Source organism: Gymnodraco acuticeps, unplaced genomic scaffold, assembly GCF_902827175.1.
Source record: "Gymnodraco acuticeps unplaced genomic scaffold, fGymAcu1.1, whole genome shotgun sequence".
Lineage (NCBI taxonomy): Eukaryota > Metazoa > Chordata > Actinopteri > Perciformes > Bathydraconidae > Gymnodraco > Gymnodraco acuticeps.
In genome coordinates, this window is record NW_022990590.1 from 3022130 (window position 1) to 3036954 (window position 14825).

The 14825-nt window shown below is 41.9% G+C and overlaps 1 protein-coding gene across 1 annotated transcript in view; it reads right to left on the reverse strand.

The window, feature by feature from the left end:
* The window catches only part of atad2b (ATPase family AAA domain containing 2B), an 89202-nt gene extending 77374 nt beyond the window's left edge, over nt 1-11828 (reverse strand). The window contains 20 exon segments of the mRNA XM_034228634.1: nt 165-242; nt 244-352; nt 1374-1521; nt 2331-2642; nt 2813-2903; nt 4667-4826; nt 5547-5635; nt 6137-6311; nt 6436-6551; nt 6694-6805; nt 6934-7035; nt 7222-7297; nt 7457-7600; nt 7800-7929; nt 8040-8139; nt 8522-8656; nt 9125-9272; nt 9379-9410; nt 9685-9851; nt 11617-11828. Coding sequence (XP_034084525.1) covers nt 165-242; nt 244-352; nt 1374-1521; nt 2331-2642; nt 2813-2903; nt 4667-4826; nt 5547-5635; nt 6137-6311; nt 6436-6551; nt 6694-6805; nt 6934-7035; nt 7222-7297; nt 7457-7600; nt 7800-7929; nt 8040-8139; nt 8522-8656; nt 9125-9272; nt 9379-9410; nt 9685-9851; nt 11617-11715 — 2523 coding nt within the window. The 5' untranslated portion in view covers nt 11716-11828.
* Nucleotides 11829-14825: the final 2997 nt, after the last annotated feature.

Sequence of the window (14825 nt, forward strand, 5' to 3'; positions counted from 1 at the left end):
GCTTGGTGTGTGTGTGTGTGTGTGTGTGTGGATATGTGTGTGTGTGGATATGTGTGTGTGTGGATATGTGTGTGTGTGGATATGTGTGTGTGGATATGTGTGTGTGTGGATGTGTGTGTGTATGTGTGAGCGCGTGCGTGCGTGTGTGCGTGTGTGCGTGTTACCTGAGCACAGGACTCCTCTGGCGTCTTACAACTGACGGAGTAGAGCGTGGGCAAATCCAGGCGGTGCACCGGCAGTTTTGTCTAGGTGGTGCAGCAAGGCGGGGGCCAGGTGGGAGCTCTGTCCTGAGCCCGAGGCCCCGGCCAGCATCAGACGAGGCCGGTATGCTGTGGGCTGTTGGAGGGCGGAGCTAGAAGCAGGAGAGAGTTCAAGTTTTGATCACTGGGCAGCAGTCATACTGTCATTCAAACGACATTGGCACACTATTGCTTCAGTTCAATCCTGTTCATTTCCTTCAGAAGTTGACATTGCAGTGTAAATCTACACTTGACACTAACTGCAAAACCCTGAAACCCTTCAATTGAAATGCCTATTTATTGTAAATGGCATTCGAACACTGTTGCAGTTAAACTGGAATGTTCTAATATTGTCAACATATGCTGAATATGTAGACATTATAACATTCCAGATAGCTTCACATATTGTGTAATGTCAGTTTGAAAGATTTTAAGGACAAAATAGAGTTTTTCTGACGAAAATAAGAGCACAATAACGATCTTAAGAACAACATTAAACTCATCATGTCTGAGTAAAAGCAACCCTGTATCCGAATGAAGCACCACTGTGGCACATGTGTTAAAATAACTAATTCTCTTATATAGAAACAGAGCCTACAGGCATTACACGGTTAAGTTTAGGAACCATCCAATAAAGCCTTTAAATATCTAAATACATTGCAATGAGGGTTTTCTCCTTATACATCACTGCAGTAAAAAGTGAATCCTTAGGTACTGGAGGAATTGTCTCCTCTGATCTCTTCACTTTAAAGCTCTTCTCTTATCTTGCTTGTTTTCCTCCAAAGCCGAGGATTTTGTACAGGTGCCGACTGTGAAGCCTAGCTTAATCGTCTTATATGCAGTCCCCATTTTTGATGATTGTATAATATGTTACATCTTAGTCAAGAGGTTTCCTTTTACTAAGTATACTTCCGAGGCAAACTATTATTCCCCAACTACACAATAAAATAACCTCACTACAGTCCCCGTTTGAAAATAAATACATGTTCCGTGTCTGTTTCAATTCAAATCTATAACATTTAATCACTTTCAATCTCATATAGTGCTATATTAAAATACATTTTTTAAATGTTTTATTTCCAAGTGTTTATGTTCTATAAATACACAAAATATATTTGTTTTCTATGGACTCACAAGGAGAAGTGGAGGAAGGGTGTGTGCGTTGCAGAAGAGGAGAGCTGAGTCTTTGGGGATGCAGCAGGCTGGACTTCATAGATGGAAGCGGAGCGTTGCTCATTGTCATCGTCGCTGTAGTCCTCTTCGAGCAGATGATTATCACCGCCTAGAACAAAGAGATTATTCAGCCATGTCTGTTGCAACTCACTTGGCCTCATCACAACAGCGCTAATGCACTTAAAAGTTTGTATCTGCAAAGTCTAATCCTCAGAGCGGCCCTATCACTGACATTAATGTGGGCACTTCACGGATAAAGTGAGAGCAGGCTTATTAGGCTAGATGTAATGGGCGTTCTAAGGGGAAACGGCCATATGGAAAACTCGTGTCATTATTGGGTGTGACTCCCGTAAACAACCTCCTGCTGGTCAAGTGCTGCATTGTGGGTAATCTGCTGTAAAAACGTCTGCTTACTGACTAGGGATTTGAGTTACTGCAAGCAGGGATGACTGGTTATGCAACCTCTGTGCTATCACCTCTGCAACCTCAGGGGGATGGTGTCATTGGTGTGTTAGGGTGATACAAAAGCACTTTAATAGGATAGGGAAATAGAAACAAATAATAAAATACTACTTAAAGGTGGGGTAGGTAAGTTTCAGAAACTGGCTCGAGATACACTTTTTGTTATATTCCATGGAATGCTCTTAACATCCGATAGCAATGAATATCTTAAGTGCTTTGACAAAAAATCCATAAAAAAATGTCATCAGTGGAAGCCGTGGTACTGTAAAAAGTACAACCAATCCATTTAGCCGGCTGTGTACTTTCAAATTTTAGTGCACTCGAGCCGGTTTCTGAAACTTACCTACCGCACCTTTAAGTGCCAATACTAAAATGTGTGAAAAAGGGTGGCGAAGAAGAAGAAGAAAGCAGTGCCAGCAGTAGAGGAGTGAAACCAATCAAAGTGTGGGCTCCTACCGTGTGTGTTGTCCCCGTCAGTACACTGAGCATGGGGGAAGACTCGGAGCAGGGCCTTCAGCACCAAGGAGAAAGAGCTGGCCAGCAGGGGCCTGAGGGTGGGGGACAGGGCTCGGCCGGGGGGGGCCAGTGCCCTCTGGGAGGCGGGGACGATTGTCCTGATGGCCTTGCTGAAGTCGCAGGCCCCCAGGACGATGGAGGTGACATCCAGGCTCAGTTTGACGCTGCTGCCGTAGATCTGGGGGTAGCGGCGGCGCAACGCTGCCAAGGCTGCCTCTGTGCAAAGTGCTTTGATGTCTGCGCCGCAGTAGCCTGGATGCAGGTGAAATACACTGGTTATTTGTTTGCTTTGATTATAGCTTTATTAAGGTTGTTTTAAAATGGCAGAAGAACTGGAAGGTTACATCAAGACACATTTTTAAAGACGCTGCGAACTGATTTCTAAGATAGGATACAGTTCTATGGACAGACTTCTCTCTTACCGACGCATCTTTCTGCAATTTCATCGATGAACGGCTTAGACAATTTGGGATTCCATTCCCGTGTGTGGATCTCCAAGATGTGCTTTCTGGCCTTGGGGTGTACAAAGGAAAAACAAACAAAGAAAACAGAGTCAGTAAATGAGGGGGCTCAAGTCCTGCAAAGCTGAATAAGAAAACATGTCAAAAACAACAATGGAAACTGTCACAGTGGCTGCCAATACTAACACCGAAAAAAATGGTAATAGAATTGGTGTTTTGCATTAGACAGAATAAACTAAACAAGCGTGACAGTTATACCGGGAAATCAAATCATAAATATCGTCATTACAATTTCAGCATAACGCGCCTCCACAGGGATCCCCTTTGATGAGCAGGCATTCAGAACAAAGTGGTCTTTTTCTCCAATCAAGGGCAACAGTTTATCATATCTGCCTTTCTTTACAAAAGACACAACTGAGCCAGATTTCTTGCAGGTTTCTATCTCTATAAAAAAACAAACAGGAGGGAGCTGTTCTTGAATGTGTCGAGAAGATTGGTATTTGTACAAGAGAAAGTTTTTTAATCAGCACACTACAGGTGAGCTTAACCAGCAATGGCCTGCAGATTAGGCTTTGATACCAACCACCCTACTGTGTGGTGCGAGGCGACACATTAGACAGACTCTATGGAGTAGAGTCACCTTCATCGAGTTGTTTATTTGCGTCAATGTCACTTTACACGCGTTTTGTGAGCAGCAGGGAGAAAATACATGTTTCCCCAAGCACAGGAATAAAGTCATCAGACCTGCATAGCAATATTATTTTCTAATGAGCATCTGCTTTGCCGCTTGCTTGTTGGATCAAAAGACCGGACACCGAGGAAAATACACAGTAGAGGAGACTCAATAGCCCGGGGGCGGCATGGACTAATTCTTTCTGTCGCAGAACTTTTATGAGAGAAACACCAATTACCTCTGCATTATACTGAGTCTCCAGCTGTGCGTTCCAGCATTGTATGTGCAGTAAGTGCTCCCTATAGACTCAATTGAATTCCGTTATCTCACAGTTGGCCAGGATATACTGGAGTCTGTGGTGCAACTACAACTTAGCAGGACTCCACAATGCGATCATTTAGTGGCATTTTGCAACCACTTAGAGGCAGAAGTACATTTTGACTGGGTGCAGAGTGTTTCTAATGGGTGCAGCTGCATGGCTATTCTGGGCCCTGCGAAACACAGATAAGAAATAATGAAGGGGATTACCGTATTTCTTTAACAACAACTAAAACACAGCCACTTTTATAACTGGATTTTAGCGGTATTAAATGTCTGTAGGCTACATCTCAAAAAGTAGAAGAATAACAATGAATTTATTTTAAAACAGATGTAAAAAGAAAGCTTGATCAAATAAACTAAATCAGAATGTAAAACTGGCCTGCTCAAACGGTCCCAGTGTTGAATGGCCACACAGAGGTTACATTTAAAGGGCAGGAATCTAATCTGATGTCTACTAATCTCCCTGTTTACTTGTTCTGTAAAGTAATGCATTTGTTGATTTATTATTTGGTACGTCCAAAAACGCTTTTCATGAATATAAAACAGCACATTGTTTATTTAGTTTTATAAAGAAAGCTTTATCACTAATAAAGATACGATTGTGTGATGCATTCAATGTAACATTTCAGTAGGGAGCTCTTTATGGAAAGAGGTTTTCTGGAGCCCTGCTTAGGTCAAACTGCCCTGGCTCATTTTGGACATGCGGTTTTTCAGGTATATTAATGCATAGTTGTTGCCCCTACACTGAAAAACACATCTTCCGTGCAGGGAAAACAAGTTTTTCAAACATGCTGTTTACGATATTGACGTTTCACTCTCACCTTCTTGTCGGGCAGGTTGAACAGAAACTCCCGGTCAAAGCGCCCAGGCCTCCTGAGTGCCGGGTCGATAGAGTCAAGTCTGTTTGTAGCACCGATGACAACTATCTCCCCGCGACTGTCCAAGCCGTCCATCAAGGCCAAGAGTGTGGACACAATAGAACTGGACAGAAGGAATGAACGTGTGGATATTTAGACCCCAAATACTTTACCCAGATGATATTAACAAGACTCGTGAGCCAGTACGGAGCAAATAAACAAGACATTATTCCTGCAAGTAGAACACAGACCTGAGCTATCAAACATGCATAATTAACAAACCGCAGGGGGTGAAAATATCAACCGTTTCATTTCTGTCTTGGCTACAGCTCTATCATGCATGTATTACCCAGTAGGGCAGAAAAAGGAGAGCAGCACGTTTCATATTGGGAGTAAACTTTTTTTCCAAATGATATTTCACAGTTACAAATAGTCCTTTATTCACAGGGATACATTGCGAGCCGTGTTTGCATAATAAGATACTTCCTCCCCTGCAGTTCGTATTGAAACGGTGTTTCTCAGTGGTTGAATTCTTGTGATTTTACGATATTCTATTGCTATGGATACTCAGAGCCAAATAAACTAATTGAACTGAGGTGTCACTGAATAACTCAAATCCATTTCCAGCCAAATCATTTAAAATTCAGAGCTGCAGTCCGAGTAGTTTTGAACAGTTTAGAGCAGTTAAATAAAACCTGCACCACCTATTGGCTAGTCGAGTTACAGCAAGATTAGAACTGCAGATGCAGACGTGCCAATGTGTGCAGAAGTAACAGCAGATGCACTTTCAGCACTTTCATGTATGTGGGGGTACAAATAGGGTTTCTTTTTCAATCAGCCTTACCTGTGTATCTGGTCTTGCCTGCTAGAGCGAACAGGAGCCAAACCATCAATCTCGTCAAAAAAGATGATGGATGGCCTCATCAGGTAAGCCTAATCAAAAGCACACACAGGAAAGGGTCAAATCAGACAGAAACAAATGATATTAAGCTCATTGAAAAAATATGTTAAAGCTGTCTGGGTTCAGACACAAGAACATTTTCTCTAAATAAGTGACAAAGTAGTATGATGCATATGGCTCAGGGGATTAATGCGCTGCTCTCCCAATCAGAGGGTCAGTCATTATGTCGAACAATCCTTGGTCAAGGTACCTAACCCTAGATTGCTCTTATAGGCATGTGTACGGTATTGAAGTGTCAAGCTAAATAACATAACGCTAACAACTGCTGAACTGAAAATAGTTCTTCAGCAGCCATCAGTTTTTTACATTGTGAAGTCAATTCAGGTCAAGTGACTGAAGCTATGGTTACAAGGATACTTCCCCTTAGCAGTGTGCTGGCTAGGTGTCTCAGTAATATTCAATAATCAGTTGCTCTTCATCATAGCACAGAAAATAGACTTTAAAAATGTCACAAAGTGTGTGAGGTTACTCACCTGGTCGAAGAGCAGGCGTAGCTGGCGTTCTGATTCCCCGACCCACTTGCTGAGGCAGTCGGCTCCTTTCCTCATGAAGAAAGAAACCTTCTTGTCTCCCTGGCTACACTCATTGGCAAGCGCCCGTGCTACCAGAGTCTTTCCCGTCCCGGGAGGCCCGTAGAACAAACACCCTCTGAAAGGGGACAGGAGAGGAAATGGAAACTGTGTTTTAGTGGATAAACAAAACATAAAAATGTCGACCTCAAAACCAAATAAAAGTGACATTCTTCGAATAAACACATCTTGGTTTTTCTCACCTGGGGGGCTGAATCTTAAACTTCTCAAAGACTTCAGGATAAAGCAGTGGGAACACAACCATCTCTTTAAGTGACTTGATGTGGCTACCGAGGCCTCCCACATGGTCAAATTTCACCTGAAAAAAAAACACAGATTTGTAATCTAAGATATACATTCAAACAGTAATTGACTCAAAAAATGACAAGTCTACTTTGTATCTTTGTGATGACTTAAACGGTGCTGCTGTACAGATTTGTATTGTTAGCATTTCTACTTACTGAGCTATCAAGATTCATGGGATCCACGTCAGCCAAGCTGGCACCCACTTTCACCCGATCACGCAGCACCCCACTAGACAGATCTTCTCCAGTCAGGTTCATGGGCAAACATCTGTTGGAAAGAAATGTTTAACATTTATTGTTAACATTTTAGATCTCAATTATGCTAAAGGTCATGTTGGATCAAAAGAGAGGAAGATGAAAGGGAAATAATAAAATGTAGAACAAAGAAAGCAGCACCTGTTCCTGGCCCGGGTCATGCTTTTGCCTTTTCTCCGCTCGAACCGCTCTTCATCAGAAGACGAGGTGGTGTCACTGCTGTGAATGGCGTGTTTCTTGACTCTGGAGAAGTGTGACAATCTAGATTTAGTATAACACCATTGCACAGTCATGTTTCTGAAGGTGTAAAACATTTGTTTAATAACCACAGGATGTATTATCCATATCCAAAGGCTGCTTAGGATTCAAACATATGCAACACATTTAGAATGAGATTTCACTGCTATTTGTGTCAAAGTTTCCACCAACCTTATATGGCTTCTTCTTGCTGGGGATCTGAGGGTGTCAAAAAGTGAGGGGTTGCTCTGTTTTCTGTTCACCGGCTCTGAGAAAGCAAACGTAAAAAAATGTCACACACTGAGCCTTCAAAATTGTTAAAACATGATATAACTAGTAGAAATCATTCATTAAATAAACACATTCCCTAACAGAGCTAAATTAAATGTATCTTTTATTTAAAAAAAAAAGAAAGAACAGCAATTACCGATAGGTGGTGCCTCATATCTCTGCACAGCCTTTCGCTGCCTCAGGTTATACCGTCTGTCATTGTCCTCCCCTGCTTCTTCTGCTTCATCCCCTTCATCATCTTCATCCTCTGCATCCTGCTCTTCTTCCTCACCGTGAGAATCTGAAAGTCCCACAATGCCGTTTTCAAACCTCAGATACCACCACATTTGAGCTGTTAAAAAATCCATTCCACGATCACTAAGCAATCCATTTTCCATCGTTCTGATCAATTTCAGTTAAAGCCGAGTTGGTTTATTAAGTTTTCATGATCTAGCTCTTGCTCCACTGATTCAGACGAACAACATTAGTAGGAACCTGACCTTCCGTTCCTTCCTCCTCTTCATCCTCCTGCTCAGTTTTACTCATGGCTTTGTGGTGTGTGGGCATGCTGAAAGTGCTCCTGCGCATGGATTTCCTGCGCTTCACCCGGGAATACATGTCCATGTTTTCCTGGAAAAACAGGGGCATTAGAGTATCAGTTATATTCAAATGAGATGATCAGGCAGTGAAGCCATACGTTTCTATCTTTAGGTTGGCCGTTACAGCAGGGCCACACTTACCTCCTCAGTGTCTCCTGTCCACATGCGGAGACGCTCCACCTCGCGGTTCTGCCTGATGCTGCTGATGTTGTCCATTTCCTGAAGGACAGCCTCGGCAGTGCTGCAAACACACACAGAGAGAACACAACTCAATATGACAAACTAAAGGCACCTTTACAGACATGCATTAACCATTCTTTTCTTACAGAGGTAGAAGATTGACAGTGTCTAAAGTGCAGTTTTTATCTTTTTCGTAATTCTTGTTCTATGATGGTAAAAAAAAAAGAGCTGTCCTCTGAAAGTCCAATGATCCGTCAATTTACCCCGTAGTAGAGCCATTGATTTCATGTTGTTGTAAGTCAGTCATTGTGCATTAAATTGTATATATTTTTTAATAGCAAGACGACTGTTGTTGCTTAATCATGTGAACATTGTTTCCCACAGTCAGTTGTAAAGGCTCTGGACATGAATGGTGATGACACGGAAACAAATATCACACGCACAAAGCACGGTAAACAAGACGAGGTCTGTGTTTCAAGATGGGTCGGGTGGTTTGTCGATATGGCCGCAGACCCCTGACGCACTGAGCAGTCCGCCTGGTCGACAGTCGTGGTGGAAGTAGGGGTCCCCGTCCCTCCCTGCAGGGAGAGAGGGCACAGCGCTAAGTCCACAGCCCCGGGGAGAGGTAAAGTCAGGGGCTGACATAGTGTCAGTAAAACTTCAGCCAGAATCAAAAAGGTTCTGATTTGGGCATAGCCCTGTAGTAAAGTGCTGACTCTAACTTGGGGGTACTCCCAGTGAAATTATGTGAAAAGCAGTGTAGGACTTGAAGCCTCACTGTTGTGGTGTTCAATAATTGATTAATATTTAATTACAAAGTGTGCTTTCCATAGGTAAGCTTTGTGAAGGATGCACACCTGGACAATAACCAAACAAAATATATTTATATTATCTTGGGATTTATCACACTTTTTCTTCACTATAAGAATTCAATTCCATATATTCCAATATAGATAAAGTATGCTTATACCATTTAAGTCATGCTTACTTCCTGTTTCTCTTGTGTAAGGTGAAAGAGAGGTGTCAGTAGTGTGACTGCTAGCTACCTGTTGACCAGCTGGTCGAACAACAGGCTCTGATTGAGGTGTTCGAACTGGCTCTTCTTCACTCGGCAGCTCCTCTTCAGCTCCACATGTCCATTCATGTGAGAGTGATCCCCCACTCCACGCTCCTCATTCCGGTGACTCATATGGGCTACAGTGTCAACAAAGAATATTCATTGTTATTTATTTGTATACCTCCGAAATCACGTGATCAATGTATGGCTTTTCAAAAAAGGAAGAAATTGAAAATACATTACCGTGGCCATTTTGCATGATGCGAGAGGACAACCTAGAAAACACAGAAACGAGTTCAAATACGCATGCACAAAATTACATTACAATAAATATCATGAGAAGAATGAGATCTGACTTTACAGCCAGTGACAGACAGCCGTCTAGAGTAAACCTTGCTTATTAAAACTTGGTACAGACAACTTTGTCATCACAATACATTCATATTTCTGCCAATGAGTATAAAGTCTCAAACTACACAATTATTGTGTGGCACAATATTATACATTCAGAGTTACTTGAGAAAAGGGAAACAAAGGCCAGGAAATCACCTGGTGTGGTAGGTGGGAATTTCCCAGCTGACCCTCTGGGCCTTGGTCTGTGGGGACGGAGAGGTGTCGCTGGAGCTGGGCTCAGAGGCCGTCTGCCGCCGCGTTCGCTTGGAAGGGGGAGCCAAGCGCGGGCTGCTGGGACTGCTCACATCACTACTGGGCTCCTTCTGTTGGACAACCACAATTCAAACATGACAATCAGAACATGTAAACAACAGAAAAAGGTGACACCTCATACATTGACAACCTTTGACAACAATTAGCATTAAAATATAAATCCAATCAATCATCAAAAATCAGTATAAAAAAATATGGTATGTGTGCTATAGCAGGGGAAATGTAAATGTTACAGCAAAAGGGACAGGGCAGATAAAAGGGAGAAACTAAAATGAGTACACTCACATATAAAGAGGCAAGCACATATGGTTGAACATAAGTAGCAGCATGTAGCAAACACATATGTCTTGAAGTAGCAGTAAACAATAATAAATTGTAAGAAAGGATATATTGCACAGTGTTACTTCACAAGTGTTGTTAAAGTCGTAAAGCCAGAATATTTAGCAAATAATAGGCAAGTTTAAATAAATCAAGGTAAAAATGTAATCCAGGAAAACATTAAAGCAGGAGCAACATATCAAAATACAGTGTTGTGCTGAGACAAGACACCTTGAACCCATCCTCAATGTACTCCCTGAATCACAACAGAGCACCAACCAGACACATGTCCTTGATGCTTACGCCCTTCACAGTTTAACTTCCCCCTGATATGAGAGCATATCTCACTGTTGTCATAGGCAACTGTCTGCAATGCCTGTCGAGGGGTTTGTCTCTCTGACAGACTGGATAGATAGATAGATGCAGACAGACTTAAAAGTGGCCATGGTCTCAAGACAGGAATGAGAGTTTAGTGTTCCAAAACAATCTGCATTGAGAAAGTGTAAAGGTATCACTTTCAAGTGTTACAGTCACTGAACGCTAAATCATGTGTCCTCAGTTAGCCCTTCTTGCGACACGCAGCCAGGACTGATTCCAAATCTGTAACCCTAACTTAACGAGAAACCTTTGCGAAGCACGTTAAAACTCAAGAATGTTCTTGTGGCAATACATGATCAAAGTAGCATGCAACACATGTGTTAAATGCTATAATATTGCGGAAATACGGAGCCTCTTGTCTTGCGTAATCTCAATGTTTACATTTTAGAGACAAAGACTGTCAGACAGCTAGTAGGTCAGGCGATCAGAGCAATAACATAAGCGATACATTAAGGGTGCACTTCGAACACGTAGACAAATAGAATTTGGTATAACGTTTAAACCGAAAATGTGAACATCCTGCTGTCTGTGGGGCATTGGGGCATTTACATCAGAAAGTTCACCAAGTCCAGACTTGCTAAATACGGGACTTAAGCCAGCCAACTGTTTGGAACCTGGGACTCCCTTCCCCCACTGTAAGCTAGTTGTCGGGCTAGCTATAACCTACAGACGCTAGCCAAACTAAAGGTTTGTCTTTTCACATTTGAATAAAATACTTAGCCAATACTTCCAGCATGGTGTAATGCTTATGCCCTCGTGTACAAATACAGTTGTCTTTTTGTAGAGGGCTAGTTTGTGGAGACAAAGCTGAAACAAGTCAGCCGGGTAAAATTGCCAAACACAAAGGGAACTCAACTTGGGGCTAGCCAGGAGTTAGCGTCGCTAGCTTGTACTTTGACAGCTGTGCAATGCGTTCAGTACAAATGACACGCTTATGAATAACTGCATGCAAGTCTTTTATTGTGTATCTTTGTGACTGAGTGGGTGTCAACTTTGAAATTGCTTTTACTTTGCTGTAAATAGCACATAATGTTGGGCACCTTGAGGCCACAGCTACAGCTAGCTAGCCAACTAGCAGAGGCAGCTAGCTCACCCGGCAAAGAAAAGAGACCGGCTTACATGTTCCTCAGAGTTCATCTCGGTTCTCGACGACGACCTAGTCCTCGAGGATATGAAGAGATCGCTTCCCGGCCGTGAGCTTTTCCTTGTATTCACCATGTTTTTTCCTTTTGTCTGCCCTTACTGAATCTTCCTAGCCGGCTACAAACACTGCCTCAGTGAGCGCAGCATCGAGGCGCCATTTCTCTCTCCCTGTCTATCTATCTCTCTCTCTCTCTCTCTCTCTCTCTCTCTCTCTCTCTCTCTCTCTCTCTCTCTCTCTCTCTCTCTCTCTCTCTCTCTCTCTCTCTCTCTCTCTCTCTCTCTCTCTCTCTCTCTCTCTCAAGTGGATGTGGGTCTGACTGTTTGGCAGGTGCAATAACATTTGCTGACTCGACAAAACAAGCACAAAAACAGTAGCCTAATCATCATAAACATACTATAAATATCACAGAGACCGTTGTAATTAATAGAAACCTTGTGTAAAGTTATTATGGGTTATAATGTCCAATACACAGTAGGGGTATTTACAGTGGACACTGAGGATACAGAATTCCATAAAGTTAGGTAAAGTCTTTCATCTTTGTACTGCTGTAACACAAAATATCCCAAAAGGAAGTATAAACCGAAAAATAAAAGAATGAAAATAATACATTCAACCTTTGTAAAGTTGAGTACACAGTGTTCCCTTCAGAGATGAATATCAGTGTGCTTTGTCTTCAGGGTTTAGAGATTGCATTCAACATTTAAACCCTAAAAATAAGTCTACTCATTCTCTATCATCTCCAAAATGTGTAAAATATATATGTATATACATATAATATGACTATGATAGTCTATTCAGACACTTGAACCCCAGTCATTAACTTCAGAAGTTTGGAAATATAATGAAAAAGTATTGCAATGACTTAAATAAAGTATTTGTCGGCTTTCCCAGAGACACACTTGTTATTACGACTATCAAACATTGTCATTCTTTAGTACAACCTTATTGCATGTGATCTAAGTTAGGAAAATCATAAGCATCATGTTTCACTCTTGCAGTTTTAAAAAAAAACACAATATCTGTCAGAAAGATTTTACATTGTTGACCAACAAAGACTATCTGTTTTTCGTTTTGTTCAGTCTGCACTAGATTTGGAACACTTGAAGCCTTTAATCTCACTCGGTTTCCTAAAACGAAAAAGGCACATTTAACCAGGGTCGGCGTCATGGGGGGTCATTCGCGGGCCATGCCCCCCCAAATGAGTCACTGTGCCCCCCCAACGCAGGGTGGGCAAGCCTTGTCACTTTGCCGATTTTTTCTTTTTTTTAATCATATAGGCTAAGTGAAAACGTTTCCACTAAAGGTTTTTTGTGTGAAATACATCAGAAATAAATAATACAAATATAAAACACAGCCTGAGGTGTGCTCACTGCTGCTCTCTGATTGGTGTGTTGCTTGACCAATGACCCCCGACCTTTTTTTTGTTATCATTACGTGGCTGTGTGTTTAGATGAAAGCCAGGTGGCGATCTGTTCGTCTGTTACACTGATTATACAGTAAAGCCATCAAAAATAATATGATGTACAGTACAAGTACATGGGTCTCTGTGTTTCATTCAAGCTCTGTGTGTGTGTGACACGAGCGCATTTTGTGAGTGCGCGAGCGGTAACGTGGAATGTTGTGGTTAGCATCTGGTTAGCTAGCTATGCTAACGGCTTTAAAGGGCTGTTTCTACACCAAGGTGGAGGACAGTCCTCTCCTGTCAGACTGAGAGGATCTTATAACCTCAGCTCAGTGAGGTAAGGACTCTCTCAGTGTTTAGATAGTTCACTTTAGTGTAGGTTATCTCAGTGGGTCTCAAACGGTTTGGTCACCATTTATGTAAGTATTTTCGAGGAACACCTTTATATGATCATTATAGTTATTAAAGAGAGACTAAATGAAAAACGGGTATGAAATACTATAGGACAGTAACACAAGAATACAGTTTAAAGGGGAGTTATTAGTGCAATATCCATAAAGAAAAAGTAAATCTGTGTACAGTTCTGTTTCATATGAATGCTGAGAGATGTAGGCTATCCATAGATCTCTTCATTTTGCTCTCAAAGTGCACCAGATTGATGCATTTAACTTCAATATTTTAAAAATAATCTTCCCGGGGGAGCATGCCCCCAGACCCTCTGGTTAGGTCCACCCCCACCTAAAACATGTTCACATGGATAGGATACTAAATACATTTGCACACTTTTTATATGGTGGCCTATGTCCATATCAAATCAAATCAAGTTTTATTTATATAGCACATTTTTCAACGATTTTTGGTCGAGCCAAAGTGCTGTACATATAATAAAAAAAATAACCTACAGTAAAGACACTTTACAGCAAATACAACAGCACAGTTTGTGCAGAATATCAGTATGAGAAAACGACACCCTCTGTCCTTATATGTTTCTGTTTTGGTGGTCGTGCCACAACCGTGCATGTATGCACAAGTCATAGGTGCACTATACAATAGCACTACACCCCTGCAATGTGTGTGAAAGACAATAGACTTTACAGCATGTTTTTTTAAATTGAAGTTGGTGTTTGTGTGTTGGTTGTTGACGGCAGTGTGTGCCCCCCCTTGGTAAATGATTGCCCCCCCATTCAAGTTGTTCTAGAGCCGACCCTGCATTTAACAAATGTGTAGTTTGCCAAGAACTTCCTGTTCTCCTCAGAACCCCTATGGGATCGTGTGACTTCAGTTTGGGGAGCACTGCTGAAACCCAAACCTGTGTGTGTGTGTGTGTGTGTGTGTGTGTGTGTGTGTGTGTGTGTGTGTGTGTGTGTGTGTGTGTGTGTGTGTGTGTGTGTGTGTGTGTGTGTGTGTGTGTGTGTGTGTGTGTGTGTGTGTGTGTGTGTGTGTGTGTGTGTGTGTGTGTGTGTGTGTGTGTGTGTGGTGTGTGTGTGTGTGTGTGTGTGTGTGTGTGTGTGTGTGTGTGTGTGTGTATGTTGCTTGTTCTATTTCTGGCTTGACTGAATATGCAACTGCGCCAGCCATCTGTTTCGTGATTTTTGTTCAAGCTGTGTTTTAAAAAAAGCACGATCAAAACTATTTTTATTTCTATTCCATAAAACATTTTTTGTCTGTGTTCCAAAAAATGGGCTACCCCCCACTGATAACTAGATTTAAACCTGTTATAATTCTCGAATGTTCTGCAACTATAGACAACACCAATTGTAATGTTTTTGATGCTGAAAATAG